Genomic DNA, 23,204 nt, shown 5'->3' with positions numbered 1-23,204 from the left:
ATTGAGGTGACGTGACTGCTATAGGCCTAGATGACAATGCTGAACTTGTTGCTTTCTCCTTCAGCGCCCACGGAGGTTGATGGGTGTGTTTAGTAACCTCTTTAATTCGTGTCCAAGCTGGAAAGCGGACTGTTCACGGATTTCGCTTTATTGTACTTAGACCACAAGGTGAAGGCCATTGCTTGAAATAATCTCTTTCGCGAGATTGGTGCGAAGAGGATTGGCAGAGTGTCATCGCCCAACTTCAGTAACTGGACAACGGTCAACCATCAGGAGCGAATACCTTGCATACAGAGTTGCTGTGGGGACAGAAGTGTCGCCAGGGCCACAGCAATCCTGCAGAAACTATGTTCATAGCAAAAAGGAATGTATAACTATAAACCGTGGACGTGCGTATCCCTGGTTTGGTCCTTGCTTGAGCGCAGTATCCGAATTAAGAAAGATGCGGTGTGATATGTTTTCTCAAATTATGCGGTTTCTATATTTTATAAATAATTGCTGCAAAATCAGAGAACATGGCCGAGACGAATAGCTTCGGTCGTCGTAAGCGTTGTAACACAATCGTAAAATCATGCGAACTGAGGATATTCCAAAATACGAGCGGTAAACTGCGAAGTATTTAGTGCACCATGATGTCCTGATGTTGATGATGCCCACTGGCGGTATTGGTATCTTTCGATTCGGTGTCGTCACCCATGTCTACATCTTCATCGCGATCTCCACCCTCTTCGTCGTCAAGGTCGTCCTCTTCATCGTCGCTTTCATCCTCGATATCCTCACTCTCTGCGTCAGAGATGTCTTCTTCCTCGTCATCCTTGCCTACTGTTTCTTCCGCCCCTTCCATCTCGTGATCACCGCCCTTGGTAACATCTCTTTCAGCCTCTTCGAGTTCTCTGACAAGTGCAGCCTCGAGTTCGGCTTCTTCAGCGCCGTAAGCAGCGCCGTCGTCCTCCAGATCAGCTTCGGGTTGGTCAGGTGGGTATTCGGCTGGAGCATCCTCCTCAGAATCCCTGGAATAGAAAGAGTAAGTTAAGGTCGTTGAACTTAAAAAAGGGGGAATGCCTTACCACTTGATAGCGAATCTGGTCACTCTTGGCTTCTCAGCAAGGATATTTCGGCGGATCCTTTCAATAATGGGCTTGGCGGGAGGGTCCTGGGTGAGCTCTTCTGAGTCGTACTCGTTGTTCACATAGTATCCAACACGAACGAATTCTCTGCCGTCATAGCTGCAAGTGAGCAGAATCACAGTGACACCGAGAATTTCTGAAGTAGGGATTCGCTTCAGGTCAGGAGCGTCGGCCTCGAAAAGGAACTTGTTGACACCAACGGGGATGGGTCCGACGAGAAGAGAGTCGAGTTCCTGGTCATATTCGGAACTACTCAGGTCAGCAACAGCAAACCCACATTTGTCTCCTGGCGGCCTTGACTTACGATGTAGCAGAGCCGACGTAAGTGAGCTTCCATTCCAAGTCTGGCAACTCAGTTGTTAGTGACTCTGAACCTAGCCGTAAATAACGTCTTAAGTATGTCACCTTTCTGGAGCTGTTCGAGGCACTCGAAGGTGATCTCGAATTGATAAGGAGCAAGAAAAGGGGCGGGATTGTTAACAATCTTGACCCCGAGAAGCGAGACGACGGACATGGTATGTGATAGCGTTAGAGGTCAGGAAACTTTTTGGTTGGAGGATATGGGCCTCAGAGAGAACGAGATATGTAAAACGCACGAGGCGATGGGTGTACAAAAAGTAAACACTATTGAACAAGGAGAAGCTGGGAAGAAATAATAAACACAGTTTCCATCGAGGGGGATAAATCATGCAAGTCGCAATTCCCAACCGAAAGAAGTAAGTAATTACCCCGACGCGCTGCCCTCGCGTCCCTCATCTCTGTCGCGCCTCACCGCCTACATCACGTGACTCTGCTGCTATGACATCTGCAGCTTCTGCTAACAATTCGGTGCGACAGCCACCTCTAGCAGCCCCATGTGGGAGTTTCTTTGTCCTGCACATTTCGGTTCCTTTTTTGTCAGCAGACGCTGATCTTTCTCATTTGCATTTTCAGGTGTTGTCCTTGAATTCTTCCTGGCCAATTACTAAAAATTTTCCTCATTTGTAGGTGAGCGACTACCGCAGATCTTCCAGGTCAACTTACTGATCGCACCCTGCTTGACCAGGCCATTCGTTTGCAGCCATTTTGTCTTGTCGCGTTTGAGATCTTCGTAACCTGTCATGGCTGAAGAAGATGCTGAGAAAGCCTTTTTCCAGGCTCAGGCTATGAATACGGAATCTGTGGACTATAAAGCTGTTGAAGAGCATGGTGCAGATAGTTCAGATTCAGATGATTATGATCCTTCAAAAACACTCCAAGACCAATATTCTTCCTCCTTGACAGATCTCAAGCAAAGTGAAAATGTTTCTTCCAGTGCCTCTCCAGAGCCAAATCCTACTGAGCAAAATTCTGTTCCACCAGATGATGATCCTAGTCAACCGGGTGGTACATCCTATCCTTCTCAGACCCCCTCACGAGATGAGTCTCGGGCTTCCACTACGGTACCAGCATCCGGTACATCTGTGCAGCCGAAGACCAGGACAATCGGAGGATTTGTGGTTGAGGATGAAGACGAGGACGATGTGGGTGATGCTGATTATGAGCCCCCTGCGGTACTTGGTGTTGAGGACATGAATACTGTTGCTACGAATGTGCCTCAGCAATCCGTCTCAGGAAATGAAAATGAAGCTTCTTCTACCCCTGATGTATCCCTGGATGATGCTGCGCAACAGTCTGCCAGCCTGAACAATGTTTCCAATAGCTCTTACTCTCCTGCTCCTGCTGTTGCCCCTAAAAGTGATGTGGCTGTTGCCGCTGGACAGAGTTTGTACAACTCACATGCTTTACAGTCCGGAAATATGCAAGACAGCGCGGCGGCTTCTCCTACGCCGGATTCTCCTTCGACCTCGAAAGGTCGCTTGCCTCACGACCGAGTCGGCATCTTGGAAGACCGAATTCAAGAGGATCCTCGTGGCGACATCCCTGCCTGGCTCGAATTGATCAATGAACACAGAAGCCGCAATAGAATTGACAGCGCGCGTGATGTCTTTGAACGGTTTTTGAAGGTTTTCCCCTTTGCTGTGCGTACGCTCAAGTCACCTCGGCATCAATGAGTGAAAGCTGACCGATCTTAGGCCGAACAATGGGTGGCGTATGCGAAGATGGAATCGGAACTCAACGACCTTTATCGGCTTGAGCAAATCTTCAATCGAACCCTTCTAACCATCCCTGATGTCCAGCTGTGGTCGGTATACCTGGATTACGTCCGCAGGCGCAATCCCTTGACAACGGACACAACTGGACAAGCGAGGAGGATCATCTCGTCCGCTTATGAGTTGGCGTTTCAGCACGTCGGCATGGACAAGGATTCGGGTTCAATCTGGTCGGATTACGTTCAGTTCATTAAATCGGGGCCAGGCAATGTCGGTGGCTCTGGTTGGCAAGACCAGCAGAAGATGGACCTGTTACGGAAGGCATATCAGAAAGCCATTTGTGTTCCAACTCAAGCTGTTAATACTCTCTGGAAAGAGTACGACCAATTCGAGATGGGCCTGAATAAACTTACAGTAAGTTTGAGCGACTCTGCGGAGCTTCTGCACTTTCTAATATCTTCCCCCGCTATCATAGGGTCGTAAATTCCTTCAAGAGCATTCACCAGCCTATATGACCGCTCGTAGCTCATATACGGAGCTACAAAATATCACAAGGGATTTAATCCGCACAACGTTGCCTAGGTTGCCCCCTGTGCCGGGTTCTGATGGTGATATTGAGTTCACCCAACAGGTTGATATTTGGAAGCGTTGGATCAAGTGGGAAAAGGGAGATCCACTTGTGTTGAAAGAAGAGGATCCTGCTGCTTTCAAAGGCCGCGTTGTTTATGTCTACAAACAAGCTCTCATGGCCCTGAGGTTTTTGCCAGAGATGTGGTTTGATGCGGCCGAGTTCTGTTTTCTGAATGATCTGGAGAATGAAGGAAATGAGTTCCTCAAGCAGGGCATGGAGGCTAACCCTGAGAGTTGTCTTCTTGCCTTCAAGCGTGCGGACCGACTGGAAATTACGTCGGAGTCTGAGCAAGATCCCATCAAACGAGGTGCCAAGGTTCGGGAACCCTACGATAAACTACTTGATTCTTTATACGATTTGATTGCGAAAGCACGCACGAGGGAAGCTCAAGACGTCGCACGCCTTGAAGAGACTTTTGCAAAGATGAACGCCGACAATCCTCCTGCCAAATCTGACGATGACGATGACGATCAGAGCGAGTCAAAAGCAAGAGAATCAGTTAAAAATGCGCAGATCGATGCTGTTCGCAAAGCACACGCCATACAAATCGGCATTCTATCTAAGACAGTCTCTTTCGCCTGGATTGCTCTCATGCGTGCCATGCGCCGTATCCAGGGCAAAGGTAAGCCCGGGGAGACGCCTGGCTCCCGACAAGTGTTTGCCGATGCGCGCAAGAGAGGTCGCATTACTAGTGACGTCTACATTGCCAGCGCCCTCATTGAGTACCACTGCTATAAGGACCCTGCGGCCACAAAGATTTTTGAGCGTGGTGCTAAGCTCTTCCCGGAAGATGAGAATTTTGCACTCGAATACTTAAAGCATTTGATTGATATCAACGATGTTATCAGTAAGTTACTGCTGTGTTTCTAGTGTAATTCGATTCCTAATCCGTCTTCCAGATGCGAGGGCAGTGTTCGAGATGACGGTCAGGAAGTTGGCGTCTAACCCGGAGAACGTTCATAAGACCAAGCCAATCTTTGCATTTCTTCATGAGTACGAGTCCCGATATGGCGACCTGGTCCAGGTGATCAACCTCGAAAATCGGATGCGTGAATTGTTTCCTGAAGATCCTACCTTGGAGCAATTTGCTCACCGTTATTCGACTCCTGCTTTCGACCCGACCGCTGTGCGGCCGATTATTTCGCCGTCTCAGATGCGACCAAAGGCAGCCTTCCCTACAATAGAACAACCAATGTCCCGCCATGGCACCCCCACGCCGAGATATCCAGGCTCTGTTACAGACTCCCCTAAACGACCACTGGAGGACTTTGACGACGACTACAATCGGCCACGCAAGTTTGTGAGGGCCGAATCACCTTTGAAGACCACTCAGCGGCGACAACTGGATCAGCAGAAGCGGTCACAACTCAGTGGTGTCCAGACTGGATCGCAATTCAGATCTCAAGGCTCACCGGCTCCATTACCTCGCGATATTGTTCATCTCCTGAGCATCATCCCTCCAGCCTCCGCGTACACGGCCGGTAGATTCTCCCCAGAGAAATTGGTCGATCTCATTCGTAGAATCGAGATGCCGGGCTCCATCTCCCAGATTCCTCTTCCTCAGTCAGCTCGGGGCCTCGGAGCTACGCAAACACCAATGCAACCATTTTCTGGTAAGGCTTCTCCTTTCGCTTTCCCATTCGAGCTGTCTACTAGTCGCACCGTCTGGATGGCTAACACAATTGATCTTCCAGGGATGTACCGGTAGTGTTCTTTTTCTCGGCTGTTCCCTCTTCGAGATGGAAGGGCCTTGGAGACAGCCTCTGATGTCGAAACTCGCCTTACGAAATCTTCTTTGGACCCAAAGCTACCATTTCCACAAACTTCCTTCGAACTGTTTGACGAGACGTCGTTATAGCTTCGACCGCAAACCTCATATGAAACATCTTTGGCAGCTAAAGTTTGGACTTTCTCTTGGTTGAATGCATCTTCGGATCAGGTCTGGATTGTACAGTTGTTGAAGGCATGACATATTACTAATGGCACATGGAGTCCCTGATGATCGGATAATCCTTTTCTTTTACAGATTGCATCAGCCCTCAATCAATTCTCGAGTTCACAAGATTGTGTTCATGTCTCTTCCCGAGGGTCAATGTCAATACCCATAATGCAAAATCATATTGTTATGTTTCTCCACGTATACACCATTAATCCTTGGGGTTCGCTCCTTCATGTTTCTACAATAACCCACTCCTTTGGCTGAACGCCCCTAGCGTGTGCCTTCAAGCAGTAAGCCCGTCTTCAGCTTGGACTAGGAATCAGCGACTCTTGATGTATGGAATGGCCTCTGATATCCCTCCCAACCGTAACATCGCAAACCATGATTTCCCCGACTGCGACTCCTTTTGCCTCGCAAGGCCTGTATTCTAAAAGAGACATGATCCTGTCCACCTCCTGTAAGCTCAGCCTTGACTCGGTTGGCCTTCAAGACTTGTGAGACTCGCGTAGGGAATGCCTCCAAGATACCCAACTCCCGCATGTCACATCAAACCACGCTTTCGGGATGTACTGCAACGAGTTCGGGACGCTCCGACGATTTGTAGGTACATAAGGAGAAAGGTACGTCTTACGGTCACAAACTGAGACTCGTATCATATACTGAGGACATTCTGAAACAGGCATTGGCTAGCACCACAAAACAAAAGAGCATCTTTGAAGTCGCCATATAGAAATAGTATGTGGGTTTCATTCTGTTATTCATACCTTTTAGAAAGCACATATCTCAATTTCCTCTGTGATCAGAAAATACTTCATCTTACCTTTTATTCTTATCATATCAACTTCAGCTCGTTGCTTTTGCGCAAAGCCCTCTCATTGCACTACTACCACCATCAGCAACTCACTAGCACCTCACTAGAACCTGCCCAATTCCATCAGGTGCTGTTACCCCTGGCGATAACACATCAACAAACCCTTCAAATAGACCATAACGTGTGCCTTCCTGTCCTGTTGAGCGTGTCGTCAACAAAAACACTCTCTGATCACTTCATCTTTCTCTCCCTGGCCATCTCTTACCTCTCTGCTCCCTCACATATCGCCTCACGTATCGCCTCACTACCTGTCATCTTCCATCAGTACCCCCATCTTTCTCATCTCACCATCTTGCTCGCGTCAAGCTTCATCTTCCTGCCCCGGTTCGCTCAATTACAGATATCCCAGGCCATCGGGTCACGCGCCAGTGCTTCCTCCTGCCTATTTAAGCATCCTTCCTCTCTCATTTCCCTCTTCCCTCTTTCCTCCTTCCATACCTCTCATAACTCCCATACCTTTCCTGTTCGTCTTGCTCTTCCCCTGCTGTGCTGTCCCTGCATACTGCTTGTCATCTTTCTTGAGAGACATCCGTCCTCCTTCTCCCTTCTCTTTACCTCTCCAATGTTCTCGTCCTTCTCATTCGCAACTTTCTACTCGTCCGGGTTACCTTTTTGAAGGCTGTTTTTGAAAAGATCCACGCGTCATCTTCAAGCAAAGCTTTCTTCGACTTTGCGGCTTGTTCTGTCCGCCCAGAATTTCCAGGTATGTACTCTCCATCTACACACAATAGCCGACTTGCATCAGTAGCATCGGAGCCACTATCGTGTATCCACGGGCAATTCTCCCCTCTGTTTCTCAAAGAAGCAGTAGGCTGGGATTCAGTTCTTGCCTTTTCCCTGTAGCATAGGTTGTCCGTCGAGACAATCGACTTGCATGGCCGGTGTTCTTGTTTTCCAATGTCCAGCTGTCCTTCGCGTTCGATCCTGAGATTCAAAACTTTTTAAAGTTCGTCTAACAATCGGGCAAGAAACAGAAAGCAAACGGCTCTTAGCGAAATTTCCCTTCAATGGCAGCAATGGCCGCGCCAGGACGCGGTCCCATTGGGGACCCTGCTTTGGATCGTCCAAAGCTCATCACGGACATGTGCAAGAATATTGACTTGACGATGGGTGCATTCCAGATCAACCACCTGGTAAGTCGATTTTCGGGTTGGATCTTGCAGAAAAACAAAAATAATTCGTATGCGAATGGCGTTTGTGTTTCCGCCGGGTCATACTTTTGAGAACAATTGTATTGTCCACAGGAGGTTGATGATATTACCTATTGCTGCTGTCCTTCAATACCCTGTTTTGCCTGTCTCCTTCACTGGCCCATTCTTTTTATTAACGTCCACATCATGCAATTGATGCTTTTTACACGGTGTTCCTTCACTACCCATTTCAAGCCCTGCGCATTCACTCTTCTTGTCTATCAAACGACCAATGCATCTATCGCATCAATTCACCGGCTACAAGCTTCCCATTGATGTAGGGAGCCTATATTCAATCTTTGAGTCCTTTTCTTTTTCAGATTCACATCGCCTATGCCATGTCAGCTTCCTCTCATGGCGACGGCAGAGTTATATAAACCCCCTTCTCCTCCCCTGCTCTGCTGCCTTCTTTCTTTCTCGTACACACGCAGACATCCTAAGCTTATCTTGTCTTTGACTCACTGCACTATTCCATCCGCTTCTTCAAGTACAACTCTTGCTTCATTTCATTGCCATCTTCATCATGGAGGACTTCGAGTACATGAACAAACTTGAAGGCGGCCTTCGCCATCTTCGTATCCAGAATGCTGACGAGGTTGCCAAGTACTCTGTTCCTGTTGAAACCGTTGCCCGTCCCAACCACAATCAGACTGGAAAGGAGATCGAAGTTCTTATGAACGCCTATCCTATCACCAAATTCCCTACTCGCAACGTCTACCAGTACGACGTAAGTATTTCCTGTCCTCAATCGAACGAACAAGACAATCATTGGAGACGCACCTTGCTAACAAAGGCAAAGGTTCAAATCGGAAACGGCGCTGAGAAAAATGTTGTCATCAAGAAGGTCTGGAATTGCAATGCTCGCAAGGCCGCCCTGAAGCAGATCGTCTTCGATGGCCAGAAGCTCGCCTGGTATGTGTTAACACCAACCTGGGCTCCGAGCAACAGCTGATTAACCATACACAGGTCGATGAATAACTACCCCAACGGTTTGAACGTCGTCGTCGACCTTGATGCAGAACAGGGCCGTCCTGCTGGTAGAACCAGCAACACTTTCCGATTGACTGTTCGCCCTACGAAGACCGTCAACCTGGCTGTCCTCAACTCCTGGCTTACTGGGCGTACCTCTATGTCGGAGGCGGTCCTTGAGGCTATGAGTAAGTACACCGTTTGTCTGAGCTGCAGCGCGTGCAGTGACTAATAGCCATAGACTTCCTCGATCATGTCCTTCGTGAACATCCAAGCGGCAAGTTCCTCGCCATTCGTCGCTCCTTCTTTGATCCCGACGGGGAAAATCAAGATCTCGGAAACGGCGTCCTGGCCTTCAAGGGCGTCTACCAGGCGATCCGTCCTGCACTTGTAAGCCAGCCTCTCACTCTTGTTGAGCTAATCAACATCTTGACTAATCATTGCATTAGGGCCGTGGCCTCATTGTCAACGTCGATGTGTCCAACTCCTGCTTCTGGGCGCGGACCTCTTTCATGGGCGCCGCCATGGCGGTGCTCGATTGCCGGGACCATCAGCATCTGATGCACCTTCTCAAGCCTGTTGCCGACGGCCATGGTGGTGTCACTGAGTCGACTGGCTTTTACGAAGTTCACCGTCGCCTTCGCAAGCTCGGAGTCCAGCCGCATTACAAGGGCTGTCCTTGCCTTGGTGTCGACTTCATCGTTAAGGGATTGCTCAATGCAAACGCCCGGCAGTATACTATCGAAATCAAAGACAAAGCCACCGGGAAAACCCAGAAAATGAGCGTGGAGGCCTACTTCAAGAAGAAGTACAATCTGACTTTGAACTACTGGGAGCTCCCTATGGTCGAGATGACCAAGAAAGGCGTCGTCTACCCGATGGAAGTCTTGACCATCCATGGACTCCACCGATACCCATGGAAATTGAATGAGTATCAGACTTCGCATATGATCAAGTATGCTGCATCGCGTCCCGCGGATCGTCTTAGTTCCATTCACAAGTCAAAGGCTATGCTCGACCATGCAAAAGACCCAGTCCTGAATACTTTCGGCCTTGCAATCGACAGCAACATGATTCGCACCAAGGCTCGTCTCTTGCCCAGCCCCGACATTCAGTTTGGCGGAAACCAGCGCCTGTCTCCTGGCACCAACGGTCGTTGGGATCTCCGTGGAAAGAAATTCTACCAGCCAAACAAGAGGCCCCTGGAAGCGTGGGGTGTGGGCTTCTTCTCTGGAAAGCGCAACGCTATCAACCAAACCCAGGTTCAGCAGTTCTGTGACTTGCTCATGAAGACTTATGCTGGTCATGGCGGTATGATCAAAAACAAGCCCCACATCCTCGAACTTCGCGAGGACATTGGTGAAGCTATTAAGCGTCTCTACAACACGACTGGTCAACGGTTCCAGAAAGATCCCCAGCTTCTCTTGATCATTGTTCCAGACAAGAACTCCTTTACCTACACACGGATCAAGAAGTCATGCGACTGCCGCTGGGGGGTGCCCTCTCAAGTCTTGCAGTCCGGTCACTGTGTCAAGCTTAACCCTCAGTACGCCTCTAATGTCTTGATGAAGGTCAATGCCAAGCTCGGTGGTACCACTGCTCGTGCGGTGCCCAAGGTTACTGAAGCAACTCTACGTCCTCGCTCCATGATCATCGGTGCTGATGTGACTCACTCTCCTCTCGGTGTCTGGTCGCCTTCCATGGCGGCAATGTCTGTTTGCATGGACACTTTCGGTGGCCGCTACTGGGGAGCCTGCGAGGCCAATGGAGATCGCCTTGAGATCATTGCCACTTCCAACATTGAGGTTATTTTGACTCCCCTGATTCGCGAATGGATGGCCACTGTTGGCGAAGGCAGGGCTCCAGACCACGTCTACTACTTCCGAGATGGAGTGTCCACCGGACAGTTCGAACAGGTCCTTCAGCAGGAGGTCTTTGATATGAAGGCCATCTTCATGAAACTGACCCAAGATCAGTTCAAGGGGAAGTTCACCGTCATCGTCGCGAACAAACGTCACCACCTCCGTGCCTTCCCCCGTCCTGGGGATCGCAACTCCGCGGATCGCAATGGCAACCCGCTTCCTGGCACTCTGATCACTCGAGATGTTACTAGCCCTCACGACTGGGACTTCCTTCTTTACTCGCACATCGCACTTCAGGGAACTTCTCGTCCTGTGCACTACCATGTGATTCTGGACCAGATCAAGCACAAGGCCCAAGAGCTCGAGAATATGATCTACGACCACTGTTACCAATACATGCGCTCGACAACCTCGGTGTCTCTCTGTAAGTCGCTCACTTCTCCTACTTGCATGGCATTGATTTTGCTAACATATTACAAACTACAGTCCCCGCCGTCTACTATGCTCATCTTATTGCGACTCGAGCACGGCACCATGAGGATGTCCCGGCTAGCTCTGGTCCTCAGAGCGGTCCTGAGGTGAAGATGACCAACCCCAAGCCGAAGGACCGCCCCGTTGATCCCCGTCTTTTACCCATTCATGGTACCTCCAACCGGCTGCCTTTCGGAATGTGGTACATCTGAAGATTAGCACCGCCGTCACGACTCGCCCTCAGCCAGATCTGGCAACTTGCTTTGATAATCCCCCAGTTGCAATTTTGTGCTTTTGTGATTTAGTTTTGCAATTTCTTAGCTATGGAGGTACACTCAAAATTCAGGTCAGTGATAGCTGATCCAGTTGGAACCGACTGACTCACTCCGGCGAGACGGATGGACCTGACGGAATGGCAGTTGCAAGCCAGAATACTTAGCAACATAATGGAAATCATTTTATTGTTTCAATCCTGTTCCAATTACTTTAATCAACCGTAGGTTAGAAGCCATATTACCTTGGACATGGCTCAGCTCCGTAAATCTTCTCTAATGATCCATGTAATGGGCGTGGTGTAAGAATGTGCGCGTGGTTTCTATTCGTAAATTGCCTTACTTACATATCGGTCTGGCTGATGCGACGTACTCCCACAGCTTCAGGTGAATGGGTTGAAGTTATGCTGAGACAGAGGCCATGCAGACTTAGGTTATTGTTTTGGTTGAAGGGGATTATTTGTCTCTTCTCGTTCTTCAAGTAATAGGTCATGTACCTTTGCCCGAGCATTGCACTCAGCCAGCTAGCTTGTGGACAATCATACATAGAACAAGAGATACAATCACGGAGATAGACAGCACTTATAAAAGGAAGTAGAGCGATACTTTGGGCTCGATTGAATGAATAATTACCGTCAAGAATCGATACAATAAGCCAACAAACTCCGACAAAAGCTGGACAGGCAAACAAAACGAGGAAGAAAAAGAAGAAAGTGCAGACAAAGACAACAATGCACAGCACAGCCGTGTTGATCAGAATATGCGTTGCTGGAGAATGTAAAGATGATGCTGTAGTTTCGTGTCCATGCGAGTCCGGAGTTATCAGGGGACGGAGAGGATACACGAAAGACTGAGGTGTATTGCCACTGACGCTCGCGTATTCTATGTTCTGTCGATTGGGTTGAAGGTGCTGATGATCTGAAGTTAGATTTGAGACGAGGGAAGCGACAGCAGTGTAAGTGGATTGAGAATCGGTAGCTCGATAACTCTTTCAATGCCAATGATCAGATGCTATGATCCGTGGAATGGGACGGTGAGTTCTTTGGAAGACGACCGCTCCAAATTAGGTTGAGGTTGCTAATCGCTGTCGGTATTCGCTGTCGGGTCTAATTGCGGAGACACGATTCAAGGCGTTGTTTGTATGAAGCTCGACTTATGTTCAAAAGGGCACAGGTAGTCAAAGGGACGAGTCGTTGAGAGATGAGGAAAATGGGTAAGAGAACATTGTTAAGAAAGAAAGGCCAGGTATAAAGATAGTAAGTAGTAATGATAAAGTTACAATACACAAGAAGTCTTCTCCAAGGCGTCCGGAAGCATCTGAGCATCCTCAATGAAGGTCAAACCGGTCCGGCATCACAGTCATAAATCATGACGCATCGTCCGCCGCCCCATTCGTCAAGGGTACAGTACTATCGTTATTTTTGCTCTGGTCTTGATTTGCGGTGTTGGTGGAAGCACCGACTTCACCACCAAGGACATCCGACACAGCCGAGCCGTCAACCCCGTTCTTAGCACTACTGACTTCGGTTGACGAAACCGCGGAAGTCTCATCTCCCGCTGCATCACCGGCCTTGAGATTCTTCAGAGCAGGATTGGTAGGTAGCGCACCGTCCATACTAGTTGCAGCTTCATCGCCTTCGGCACTGGATCCTGGGATGCCTGCCAACCCGCTATTCTTCTTGACCTTTTTCTTGCTAGGCTCCGAGAAGGAAGGCCTGGGCACAGCTGACTGCCCGGGAGCAGACGGCGGGAGTGGCCTTTTCTGCGGACTGGAGGTAAGGCCCTGTTGACCAGAAGGGGGAGGTATTTTGCCAGATGCTGGAAGGCGAGGTCGCGCAGCCATTGGTCTCTGCTTGGGCGGGAGCTCGAGATCTTCCACAAGGGGTTCGTTGTTGCTTGCCTGTAACTTGGCACGGAAGAATTCCTGCACCAGACCGATCTGCTTGGACATTGTTTCTGACGTGACACGTGGGTAAGGAGGTGGAGGTGGGAAGAGCGTGACGGCTTGAGTAGCGCTTTCAAAGGAGGATTAGCTCAAAGTTTTCGCTGTCAAAGTCATAAAAATAGTGACATACCTTGGGTTCTGGGCCTGAGCGGCATGATACATCCTGTTTTGAAGAAGATGAAGGGGAACGCTGAGCGTTGCCAGGCCAAATTCTCTGTCCAACCCCAACTCCTTAAATCCGAAAAAGTCTTCATCGATGTCCTCAGCGAAATCACCGCCGATGAACTGCTCACTTCCATCTGCAAATGCCTTCGAGCCATCTTCACCGCCGTCCGCAAGGGCAGGACGCAAGAGCTCCGAAAGCAGGGACCGCATGCGCTCATGCACAGTTGCCAATTTCGTTCCCAGTCGTTCGACATCGTCCTTGATGTAGGACTCGAGGGATTCCACGTCCGTTCCAACCGAAGAGAGAGTGTGTAAGACAATCTCGGGTTCAGTATAGGCCCGCTTCCACTGTGAAGGCGAGGACGAGGTTTCAGTAGGAGGGACTTTCGCAGATTCCATGTAGGATTTCATGGTCTCGCCAATCTTCAAGAAGAAGTCCGAAGCAATATCGGTCACTACATCCAGAGCTGACGGCTGATACTCCTCAAACCCGGTATGATAAAAGATCTTGGCGACTGAGCGCTGCAGAGCGGCTTTGCAGACCCAAGGAGCCACCACTGGCCCCTCGTCATTCATGACATGAGGAGGGACATCTGCCTCGACAAAGGGTTCTGGATTGTACTTCTGGAATTGATTTTGATACATCTAAGACAGATTAGGGGGTTCCTCGTTACCAAGAAAAGGACCGAGACTTACCTGAGATTGCAGTTGCATTTGCTTAACAATTCCAATTTTCGAGCAGATCTTTCTTGTCTCCTGCATTTGCCGCATATTTGCATCCATTTTCCGAGAAAGCTTACTATCCGGCTGAACAAATAGTCCCTTTGGCAGAATCCTCAGAAACTCTTCTGATGCATCAATGACATTGCCATCCGCATCTTCCCTCCACAGCAACTGCTCCGGGAGATCAGGAACACCAGACATAACGTCGTAGTAATCGGGAATGACTCTCTCCTCGTCACCTTCAATGCCCTCGGCCAGGGTCTCACCAGCAGCATCGGCCTCCATGGCCTGCGAGTTTGCATCGCGGGCGTGATCGCCTTCTGCAATGCTCTGTTTCTGGTTTCTCAACCATCTTCTCATCCCATGTTTTGTCCTAAGCAAGGCCGGTTCGTCCGAGTTGAGCTTGTCACCTTTGAAGAGGCGATGGCGCTCTGCAGCAATGACTGCTCGGTCCTTCTTCGTGACCTGCTTCCAGACCTTGTATTCGGGATCCTCAATCTCTATACCCGGTGTGTTTAGAGCGCTCAGTGAATTGTTCGGAGTTGGTAAACCGTCAATCTCCATCGAGTCGCCGTTGACACCCGGTAGTCCCGTTCCGGCGCCGGCAGGTTCAGACGGTGTTTGGGTTCTCGGAGGCGGCGTCGCGAATCCATTCGGAACTCCATCCATGGCAACGTCAGAGTCCGAACGTACAGGCGCGGGGGGCTGAGAAGCTGGAGGTTCCGACGCGCTTGGAGTATCTCGAGCCGGAGCGGCGCCCTTCTTGGCGGCCGACTTGCCGGGGGCTTTCCTGCCTCTTGACGACATTATAGGCTCGTCGTCACTTTCCTCGGCGCCGTCAAGCTCCGCGAGCTGCATCCTGCGTTCCTCCGCCTCGACTTCAGCGCGATCTCTGATGACGATATCTGGTATCAGGGGCACCAGCTTTTCGGTCTCCTTCTTCATGTACATGGCATGCTTGCGCAGGAAATGCTCTGGATTCGTGTTGTACTTGAAACAATTGGACCAGATAAGGTTGAGGTCATCGACAAACTCCTGTTTCGATTTGTACTGAAGCGCCTTGAGTTTCTTTGTCATTGTCCCCAGATCCATCGGGTGTTTGATGACTGCAATGGTGATCAGTACAGCTATTGCTTCATACTACTACAGGGTCGCGTGTAGAGAAGAGGATGGTTCCTTACTGGTATAATAATCCGGAGCATCTCGCTTGTTGACACGAGTCAAGAAAGCTGATGAATGCTCTGTCATAGCCTTCAGCTCGCTCAACACCTTCTCGGCAGCTTCATAGAGCTCCTCCTGGCCAATCTTGTCTTCACTGGCCCATTTGCTTCGATTCTTGCGGACTTCGCTCATCAAGCTTCGGAGTTCAGCGTCCGAGGCTTGGACCATGTGGCGCTTCATGTCGATCCTCGCAATGAGATTCTTCAGGGTCAGACTCGAAGCGCCCAAGTTGGCATTACTCAGGGAGCCGTAACCGTCCGTGCTCGCGTTCGCATTGGCGCTGGCGGCATTGGCTTGACTTGACATTTCTGCTTCTACTTGCCTCTCGGATTCCTCCAGACGTTGTTGGTCCAGCATAGCATCCCTGTCGTTCTCTAACGTGTGAAACATGGTGTGGAAACTTCTCCGCGCAGCTTCCTCGGTGGCTTTCTTGTCCTCCTCCAGCTTCTTTCGGATGTCCTCAAGCGTCTCCTTCTTCACTTCTTTCAAGCCATCGGCCGCAACCGATGCAGCGGTACTCGGACGATGCTTCGGAGACGGGACGCCACTAGGGTCGTGGGACGGAAACGATGACTTGGATTTGGGCGGGGTGGGAGCCTCAGCCTCCTCCTCATCATCGTCGTCGTATTCGTCGTAGTCATCATCGTCTAATTTCCTCGCCGGTTTCTTAGGGGCGACGGGGAGCGACACCGGTTCGTCAGCGCGGTTGGTTTGGGGCTTGGGTTCCTCCGTCTCGGCGTCAGCAGCGCCGAGGTTTTCTTCTGCGGTATGTTTTTTCGCAAACAAGGCATTTATTTTCGCCTCGCTGCGCTTGTACAAATCGCGAAAGGTGGCAATGCGTGGATCTTCGTCGGCCGCAGTATCAGACTCCGATATCAAAGTACCCGCGTGAGCACCATCGGCCCCGGCAGAGGCGCGCATCTGCGGCATCTTGAGCCCGGAAAAAGATTTAGAGTAGCCATTGACAGACCGCAAGTCGTTGTGATCGTCGGGGTGCCGGAGATGCCCTGGTGGCTGCCAGGTGTGGTGGTGACCGAGCGACATGCTCGCTCCAAAACCCCGGTTCTGGGGCGGGCGAGGGGGCTCGTTTCTCCACGTTTAGGAACAAGTCCAGGAGGGAAAGAACAGGGGGAATTGACGGGGAAAAAAAGACATAGAGAGAAATGTCCAATCGAGAAAAGTCACAGGAAGATTCTTCCCGGTCCAAAACCGATGGTGCGGGGGATGAAATTTGATGGCGAAGATGGACGCTTCTGTATGAGGATCTCTGCGCGAACAGATGAGGTGAGGTCGAACGTGAAGGCGGAAAGGCTGCCGCAGTTTCAGACCAATTGCGCAGTTCGAGGTTGGAGGCAGCAGAAGATCATCACGAGCAATCTCTCTAATGATTTATTCGTAGAAAAGAAAAAAGACAATAGGACAGATATGATTGTTAGTATAGTCTTCTGTCAACAGTATCTTCTATCCTATTGTCAACCTCGAGTGATGCGTCTCTCCATTATTTTTGCGCCTCAGGACAATAATGCAGCAACCCATCCAGATGCAGCAGCACATGACGAACCCGGAACGTCGCCAGTAATCAATCAGTAGACTAGCAACAGCGAGACATCACCTTTTCCTCCATTCAATAAATTGCCGACAAATCTCCCAAGATAGCTTCGAGCTCCTTAGCCACTTCAGATCTCCTTCCACCATGCGAATCCGATACCCCTTCGCAGGTAAGCTCGAACTTCTAATGTTCCACCCATAGCTTCAGGCATCACTTACTCTTTCCGGACAATACAACTCTTACTGGTTACCACTCCCACAACTAACGATACACAGGCGCCTTTCTCTTTCTCCTAATCCTCGCAGCCTACATCGGCTTGCTCCCTCACAGCACCTCTTCCTCAATACCATCAAACCTCCAACCAAACGACAAATTCCTTCACGTCGTCACCTTCTTCTTCCTCTCCCTCGTCTTCTACTGGATCCCGGATACCACCCGCCGCCGCTCCCTGCAATTGACCCTGCTCATCTGCACGCTCGCCCTCGGCATCGGCTCCGAGATCGTCCAGGCCATTCTCCCCAACGACCGCCCATTCGACCCCTTCGACATCCTCGCCAACCTCGTCGGCAGCCTCGGCGCCGTCGGCCTGTGCAGCTGGTACCACCGGCGGATGCTGGAGCGGCGGCGCAAGGCGCGCTTCGGGGCGCTGGGCGACGAGCGCGAGGATGACGTCGAGCTGGGCGGTGCTGGCGGTTCGGAGAGTGGCCTCGGGCCGCAGGAATCGGGCGTGATGACGCTGGAGCAGGAGGTCGACAATTGGGATGAGAATGCGGTGGATAACTGGGATACCGAGGAGGGGGCGGATGAGTATTCTGCTACTACACCGGGGCGGGGTCCGGAGTCCAAGGTCTCGCCTGTTAATGGCGAGGGTGCGAAACGGTCAGATTGATTCGGCTCGCGGTTTGTTGAGTCGTACGGTCTTGCCGGTTGCGCTTAGCAGACTATAAAAAACAAAAAAAAAAAAACCACCGCCACCGACGGATGTATTTACAAGTCGCTCATCGCTGATGAGCCCATCCTTTCTCATGATCGGACTGACATTGCATCCTTTGTCATGTCTATATGCCTCCGCCCTACCTTAATGACTGCCTCTGTGGAAAAGAAATCCTTATTTATGATATTTATGGCCATGTTGTGAATCTCCCGGGTGACGCTGTACATTGATATCGTCCGTTTACTCGTGCTTATATACCACCCTCTACTTTGGGGAATTCTGTTTGGAACTCACGGCGTCGCATGTACTGAGCGAGAACCTATAAACAACATTTTGTCTTGCTGGATGGTGGTGATCTTTCATTTGAACCCGGGTCTACATGCCCCCGGGTTTTCGCGAGTCTAACCTATCCTTCACTGCTTGAGGACAGACAATTCAGTCAATCCAATGACTCTAAAGAAACATGCATTGGATATTATATTCCTCGTAATCATGTTCAGAAAATGTATGTTACACCAATTCTAATGCTGGGTAATTCCGACCAGGGAGAGGAAGAACGCCCGTGAGAGTAAGAGGAAACGTACGGGAGTCAGTAATCAATGAAGTAGTCAAACATGATCCGGTATGCGATAATGTGCGATAGTGACGAATAGACGCGATGCAGGCCAGGAAAACAATCATGATAAGTCGTCAACGTAAGACAGGTGAAGTGTATCTAAAGGTATGGGGTGTATGTACGCGGAATCGAAACGTGGGTATGTGTGATCGGAGTGCTTCATTCATGCTCGGGGTTTCCTGGCGTTCCAGGCCAGTTCCTCATGGCGATGGACCATCAGTGACTGGCTCCAGCTCAGGTTTATGGGAAGGTAGATACTCGGAACTGTCCGATAGCTTGGCCATCTTCGCAGATCTCTCGTCTGATCTCCGCCCTGTGTAGCTCGTCAACTTGCCAAGTTTAAGGTCGACCTGCTCGCGGAGCACCTCGTAGATGAATTGTAGTTGCATCTCATTATAGACCATCATCATCCGCTGTTCTCGCATTCGGTTGACCGTTTCAAAAACGGGATCGGTTTGCTGGTCGGTCACCTTGAGCAGCTGCCCCGATTCGAGTTCCCGCAAAAGATGGTCTAATGCGATGAAAGTGCCGGTGCGACCAACACCAGCGCTGCAATGCACGATCCGTGGGTTATCCGGCGAACACTTGGACGCGGAGAGCTCGATCAAGTGAAGCAGCGCTTCGCGATCCTCGCCTTCTGGCTTAGAGTAATCCGCCCAGCCAGCAAAAAGGAAATGCCAGACAAGCTTTGACTCGTTGGCCAATGTGAGTCGCAGTTTGCGAACCTCAGAGCGAGATTGTTGGTCAAAGCTCGATTCCAATAGAGTGACTTCGCCCATTACATTGTCATTCGCTTCTTCGTACTCCTCGTCGTGCTCGAAAGGGTCATCCTCGTCGCGCTGCAGAATCATGGAAGGTCGGTCATAGTCTAGGGGAAAGTATTGTGCACATTTCTCACGGCCCGACTCGATCGTCTGCGTGAGCATGACGATGACAGCAACATCCTTGCTTTCGTGGAATACCATGTGCCAGAAATGCGCAAGATGCCCTACTTTCGGTCCCTTCATACACAAAAATTAGTGGGACAGGCCGCCATGATATACTGATATACGGATGCCCACGTACCTGTGTTGCAATGTACCTCCTCTCCTCCCGAGACACCGAATCAGTAAGCACGATGGGTGATGCATTGATGAAATCGCATTCGCCTTCCGGCACCCTGAGATGGATCCGCGAGTTCGCCCATGCCTGCACGTTCATATATCGGTTTCGAGCCCTGACCTCGGGATCCGCCTCCAAAGCCCAACGGTGGGCGGGGTCACTCGACAGCATCCCCTCGGCGAAGCGCGCCCGTTGTAGCCATTCCAATTCCTCAAATTTCTGGTGTATTTCTACAATAATAATGAAGCGTCAGTAACTCTGCTACACTTCAGGACAATAACGTCTTGCGCAGCGATCGGCAACCGAAGTTGTGATCGGACGGGCGCATACTAACCGATGGCAGATTGGCACAGAAACGGGGGAACGAGTTCATTATCACCAGCTTCCAGGCCGGGATCATCTAACTCGGAACCGGACACAACGTCAAAAGCACCTTCAGTATCTTCGGGTAGAGCACGCTTGGTCGCCTGGACACTCGTATCGATCTTGATGGTGGGATGCGCCATCTTGGCCGCAGCGATCCTTTGGAAGGCTCGAACCTTGCCTAGGACGCCGCGCGCCTTCTTCGAGACCCGCTTTCGAGTTGAAGCAAGCTTTCGAGTGCCGCTGCGGAAACTGAGAGTATCTGGAGAAGGGGAGCGGGAGGGTGGTGCTGTAATAATCTGCCCCGCGTTGCCGTCCGATGGGTCGTCGCTCGTGCCGTTGGAGGGGTGTGGCAGGGATGATATCTGTAGCGTGGACAGATCGGGACAGCTGTGGCAGCTGCCCCTGGTCGTGATTTTCTTGGCCAGATTTTCAGGTCTCACAGGAACAAATTGCTGTCGATTAATATCTAGGGAAGGATGAGTGTTTGTATAGAATCGGGTCGGTTGAGAGGCCACCGTTAAGGCCCACGAAATGGGGGAGTAACAGGGTAATCTCGACCAGTTTCTCCTACGTTGAGGCAGGAGGTAACGAAGACAGGATATTTCCTTTCGAAACGCCAATGCTATGCACGATCAAGGGCTGTTGAGGTCGATAGTACCAAAGGTATAATATGCGGGAAAAAATTATTCAGAGAAAAATTACAACAAAAAAAGAAAGGAACAATGAAAGGAGATTATTGGAGCCCCCTCACGATACACGATCAATTTTGGTCTCCCCGCACCTGCAAGAATAATGTAAACGTTGATTAGAACGTGGCCAGGAACCTGTCGATCAATATATATTCACAAGAAAATAGCATATAAGCTGAGTAGTTGTTGGGAGAAGAAGGAACAAATGGACTAGAGGGAGGACAAGATCATCTAATATTGTGAAATGCTATGTTTCAACTTTCAAGAACAAAGGCTAGGTATGATAGAATTGTGGGTGTGTTTCTAGTGATGTAATGGCTAAAGAAGGATGTTGATACCACATAAAGAGCAAGAAAACACATGAAGTAGGGGAAGGGGAGAAAGACAACGCAAGTATCCATTGAAAGAGCTCTACTAGAGCTTTTCAGAGACCCGAGAAGTGTAGGAAGGATAAATGTGCTACAAAAACAACAAAAGCAACAATAATTACCCTGAACTCTAGCTACAGTCCACTGCTCAGTATCAATACGTATATCCAAGATATCTTGACTTGGAGGCAAAGAACTCTCTTTCTTCCATGGAGGACGAGAAGATCATTACAACAATATCTCCGCTTCTGACTGGTCGAGCTGTCAAACGCGCCACAAAAAGGCTAAAAGACGCATAAGGGCGGGCGCGCAGAGCCTCTTTTTCTTCCCTCCCAACTCCCAGCCATCACACAAAAAGGCTACTATTTTCATCCATGCTCTGCGCTCAGGTCTTATGGATGCCTGATGGATTCAGCTGACGCCTAACATCGCATGAAATTATCTTCTATAAGCTTTGAAAATTAACTATCATCAGTTCACAAATGGTATTCAAGCTTTTTTGGCTCCGAACACTGGAGGTATGTAGCACTCCATCTGACAGGCCAAAGTCTCGGCGGCCAGCTCTTGACTGACATATGTAATAGGTTTGGTTAACTGCACGGGTTTGTTTGCCTTAGACGCATCTCGACAAAGATTCGCAAATGCTGACTTAACTACAGCTGCTGGCCAGCCCGACATTTCACAGGATGGTTGGAAGAGTCCACCAGAAGGTTCACAACCTTAGGTACGGTGTACCTCCCGAGGAAATGGGAGGTACCAAGCTTGAGAAGAATGGTATGCGAGATACCGCTCCCCAAGCAATCATTTCTTTGAAGAGATTGCGCTAACGGCTTTGTCCGCAGGTCCCGGCCTCAAACAGTTTTTCGAATACTTTAAAGAAGAAATCAAAGACCAGTTTAAGGGGAAGCCACCGAATAAACTATGAACACGACCTTATCAGACCCTCGATGTCTCATGAGTCGATGTACGATATTGTTTTGTGATGACCTACAATGATACCCATCCATCGCTTTCTCTGCTTTGGCTTCCCCCTGCCTCATTCGCGATAGCATGTCTGTACCGTTGAGCTTTGTTTAGACCGGATAAAGATTGGGTTACAGATTTCCTCGCGCCGTGAGCTGCAACCCTCATTCCATCCGAAGAAGAACGTTTTGCTTCATTCCGCTTTGTCCAGCCGATTTCTATGACTGTTTGGCTAGGCTTTGAAGTTCGAAGCATATATAGACAAATAATTCTTATTATGTTGTTTTTTTCAAAGTAGTTTAGTGTTGTCGACAGATAAAACGAGCCCAATTCACATAAAGTACGATCCTTCAAAAGCCCTTAGAAATGACCCCTTGACAGTCGCACAGCCTCGGGGCGGTCTATGAAGAGCAGAACGTGTATCTCGGCCGTCCCGGTAACCCTAATTCGAGATGATAGCTCATGTAAACAATGGCCGCCCGAGTTCTGTACCTGCAGGAGGCACACGTTATGTGAGCCCAGTTGTGCATATATCTTCGAAATATCATACGCCTGTAGTCAGGTAGGTGGGGACCTCAAAGGTGCCGACGTATGCCGGCAACGAACTACTATCAGCGCTGTTTTCGACTTCAGATGTTTCATGGGGGCTTGCGCTGATAAGGACATTCATGGTTGATCAGACTACCGTCGCCCTTTGAACGTGAGAGTCCTGCGATGATACATCCTATGTATGTCCTTCTTTCAACTCTTAAGTAATATGCATCACTACTTTCCTTGGATCTTAGTAATGTAACAAGCTGGGAGAATTTGGACTGTGGTCCCTTGCACATAAAGCAGACAGTAAGAACTCTGAAACAATAGTGGTGTTCCGTGACATGAGGCGTATTGCATACGTCGTCGGCATGTCCGGCACACGTAAGATAGCCTCATCCATCACTACCTACCGCAAAGGGAAGTTTTCCTTGTAATTTACGGAGAATGGTGGATGGTCCATCCAAGGGAGTGGTTGAGGATACCTTCTTGAAAGATATATGCCATATATTCCGTGTCCGAGTACATATTTCTTAAGTATCCGTAGAAATGGAACGATGACTGAAGCTCAACAATGTTTGTTGTGCTAGACAATATTATGATCCGAGGAGACACTCACCAAAGGATGC

At 49.8% G+C, this 23,204-nt stretch overlaps 6 protein-coding genes across 6 annotated transcripts; 3 read left to right on the top strand and 3 right to left on the bottom strand.

Annotated features, from left to right (window-relative positions):
- Positions 1–619: 619 nt before the first annotated feature.
- Positions 620–1,641, bottom strand: asf1 (nucleosome assembly factor ASF1; the record flags this gene model as incomplete). The annotated part of the gene is made up of 4 exons (XM_043288347.1): positions 620–1,010; positions 1,068–1,376; positions 1,432–1,471; positions 1,533–1,641. 4 exons carry the CDS (start codon positions 1,639–1,641, stop codon positions 620–622), a joined length of 849 nt encoding a protein of 282 aa, XP_043144282.1.
- Positions 1,642–2,227: 586 nt separating this feature from the next.
- On the top strand, positions 2,228–5,538 carry rna14 (cleavage polyadenylation factor subunit RNA14; the record flags this gene model as incomplete). The annotated part of the gene is made up of 4 exons (XM_043288346.1): positions 2,228–3,127; positions 3,182–3,613; positions 3,675–4,677; positions 4,730–5,538. 4 exons carry the CDS (start codon positions 2,228–2,230, stop codon positions 5,536–5,538), a joined length of 3,144 nt encoding a protein of 1,047 aa, XP_043144281.1.
- A 2,815-nt stretch (positions 5,539–8,353) lies between these two features.
- Aud_003395 (putative eukaryotic translation initiation factor eIF-2C4) lies at positions 8,354–11,344 on the top strand (the record flags this gene model as incomplete). The annotated part of the gene is made up of 6 exons (XM_043288345.1): positions 8,354–8,557; positions 8,630–8,742; positions 8,797–8,987; positions 9,041–9,189; positions 9,249–11,085; positions 11,148–11,344. The coding sequence occupies 6 exons, from the start codon at positions 8,354–8,356 to the stop codon at positions 11,342–11,344; spliced, it is 2,691 nt and encodes an 896-aa protein (XP_043144280.1).
- Positions 11,345–12,770: 1,426 nt separating this feature from the next.
- Positions 12,771–16,502, bottom strand: Aud_003394 (SAGA histone acetyltransferase complex subunit SPT7; the record flags this gene model as incomplete). The annotated part of the gene is made up of 4 exons (XM_043288344.1): positions 12,771–13,419; positions 13,480–14,159; positions 14,211–15,343; positions 15,419–16,502. 4 exons carry the CDS (start codon positions 16,500–16,502, stop codon positions 12,771–12,773), a joined length of 3,546 nt encoding a protein of 1,181 aa, XP_043144279.1.
- A 649-nt stretch (positions 16,503–17,151) lies between these two features.
- Positions 17,152–17,896, top strand: Aud_003393 (VanZ family protein; the record flags this gene model as incomplete). The annotated part of the gene is made up of 2 exons (XM_043288343.1): positions 17,152–17,176; positions 17,283–17,896. 2 exons carry the CDS (start codon positions 17,152–17,154, stop codon positions 17,894–17,896), a joined length of 639 nt encoding a protein of 212 aa, XP_043144278.1.
- An 861-nt stretch (positions 17,897–18,757) lies between these two features.
- Positions 18,758–22,133, bottom strand: ptpB (tyrosine protein phosphatase PTP1; the record flags this gene model as incomplete). Its single annotated transcript, XM_043288342.1, has 4 exons — positions 18,758–19,558; positions 19,623–19,888; positions 19,993–20,490; positions 22,073–22,133. 4 exons carry the CDS (start codon positions 22,131–22,133, stop codon positions 18,758–18,760), a joined length of 1,626 nt encoding a protein of 541 aa, XP_043144277.1.
- Between the last annotated feature and the right edge of the window lie 1,071 nt (positions 22,134–23,204).

The sequence above is a fragment of the Aspergillus udagawae genome, assembly GCF_001078395.1.
Source record: "Aspergillus udagawae IFM 46973 DNA, scaffold_2, whole genome shotgun sequence".
Taxonomy (NCBI): Eukaryota; Fungi; Ascomycota; class Eurotiomycetes; order Eurotiales; family Aspergillaceae; genus Aspergillus; species Aspergillus udagawae.
The sequence above is the reverse complement of the archived record's forward strand: the minus strand, read 5'-3'. Positions and strand labels throughout refer to the sequence as shown.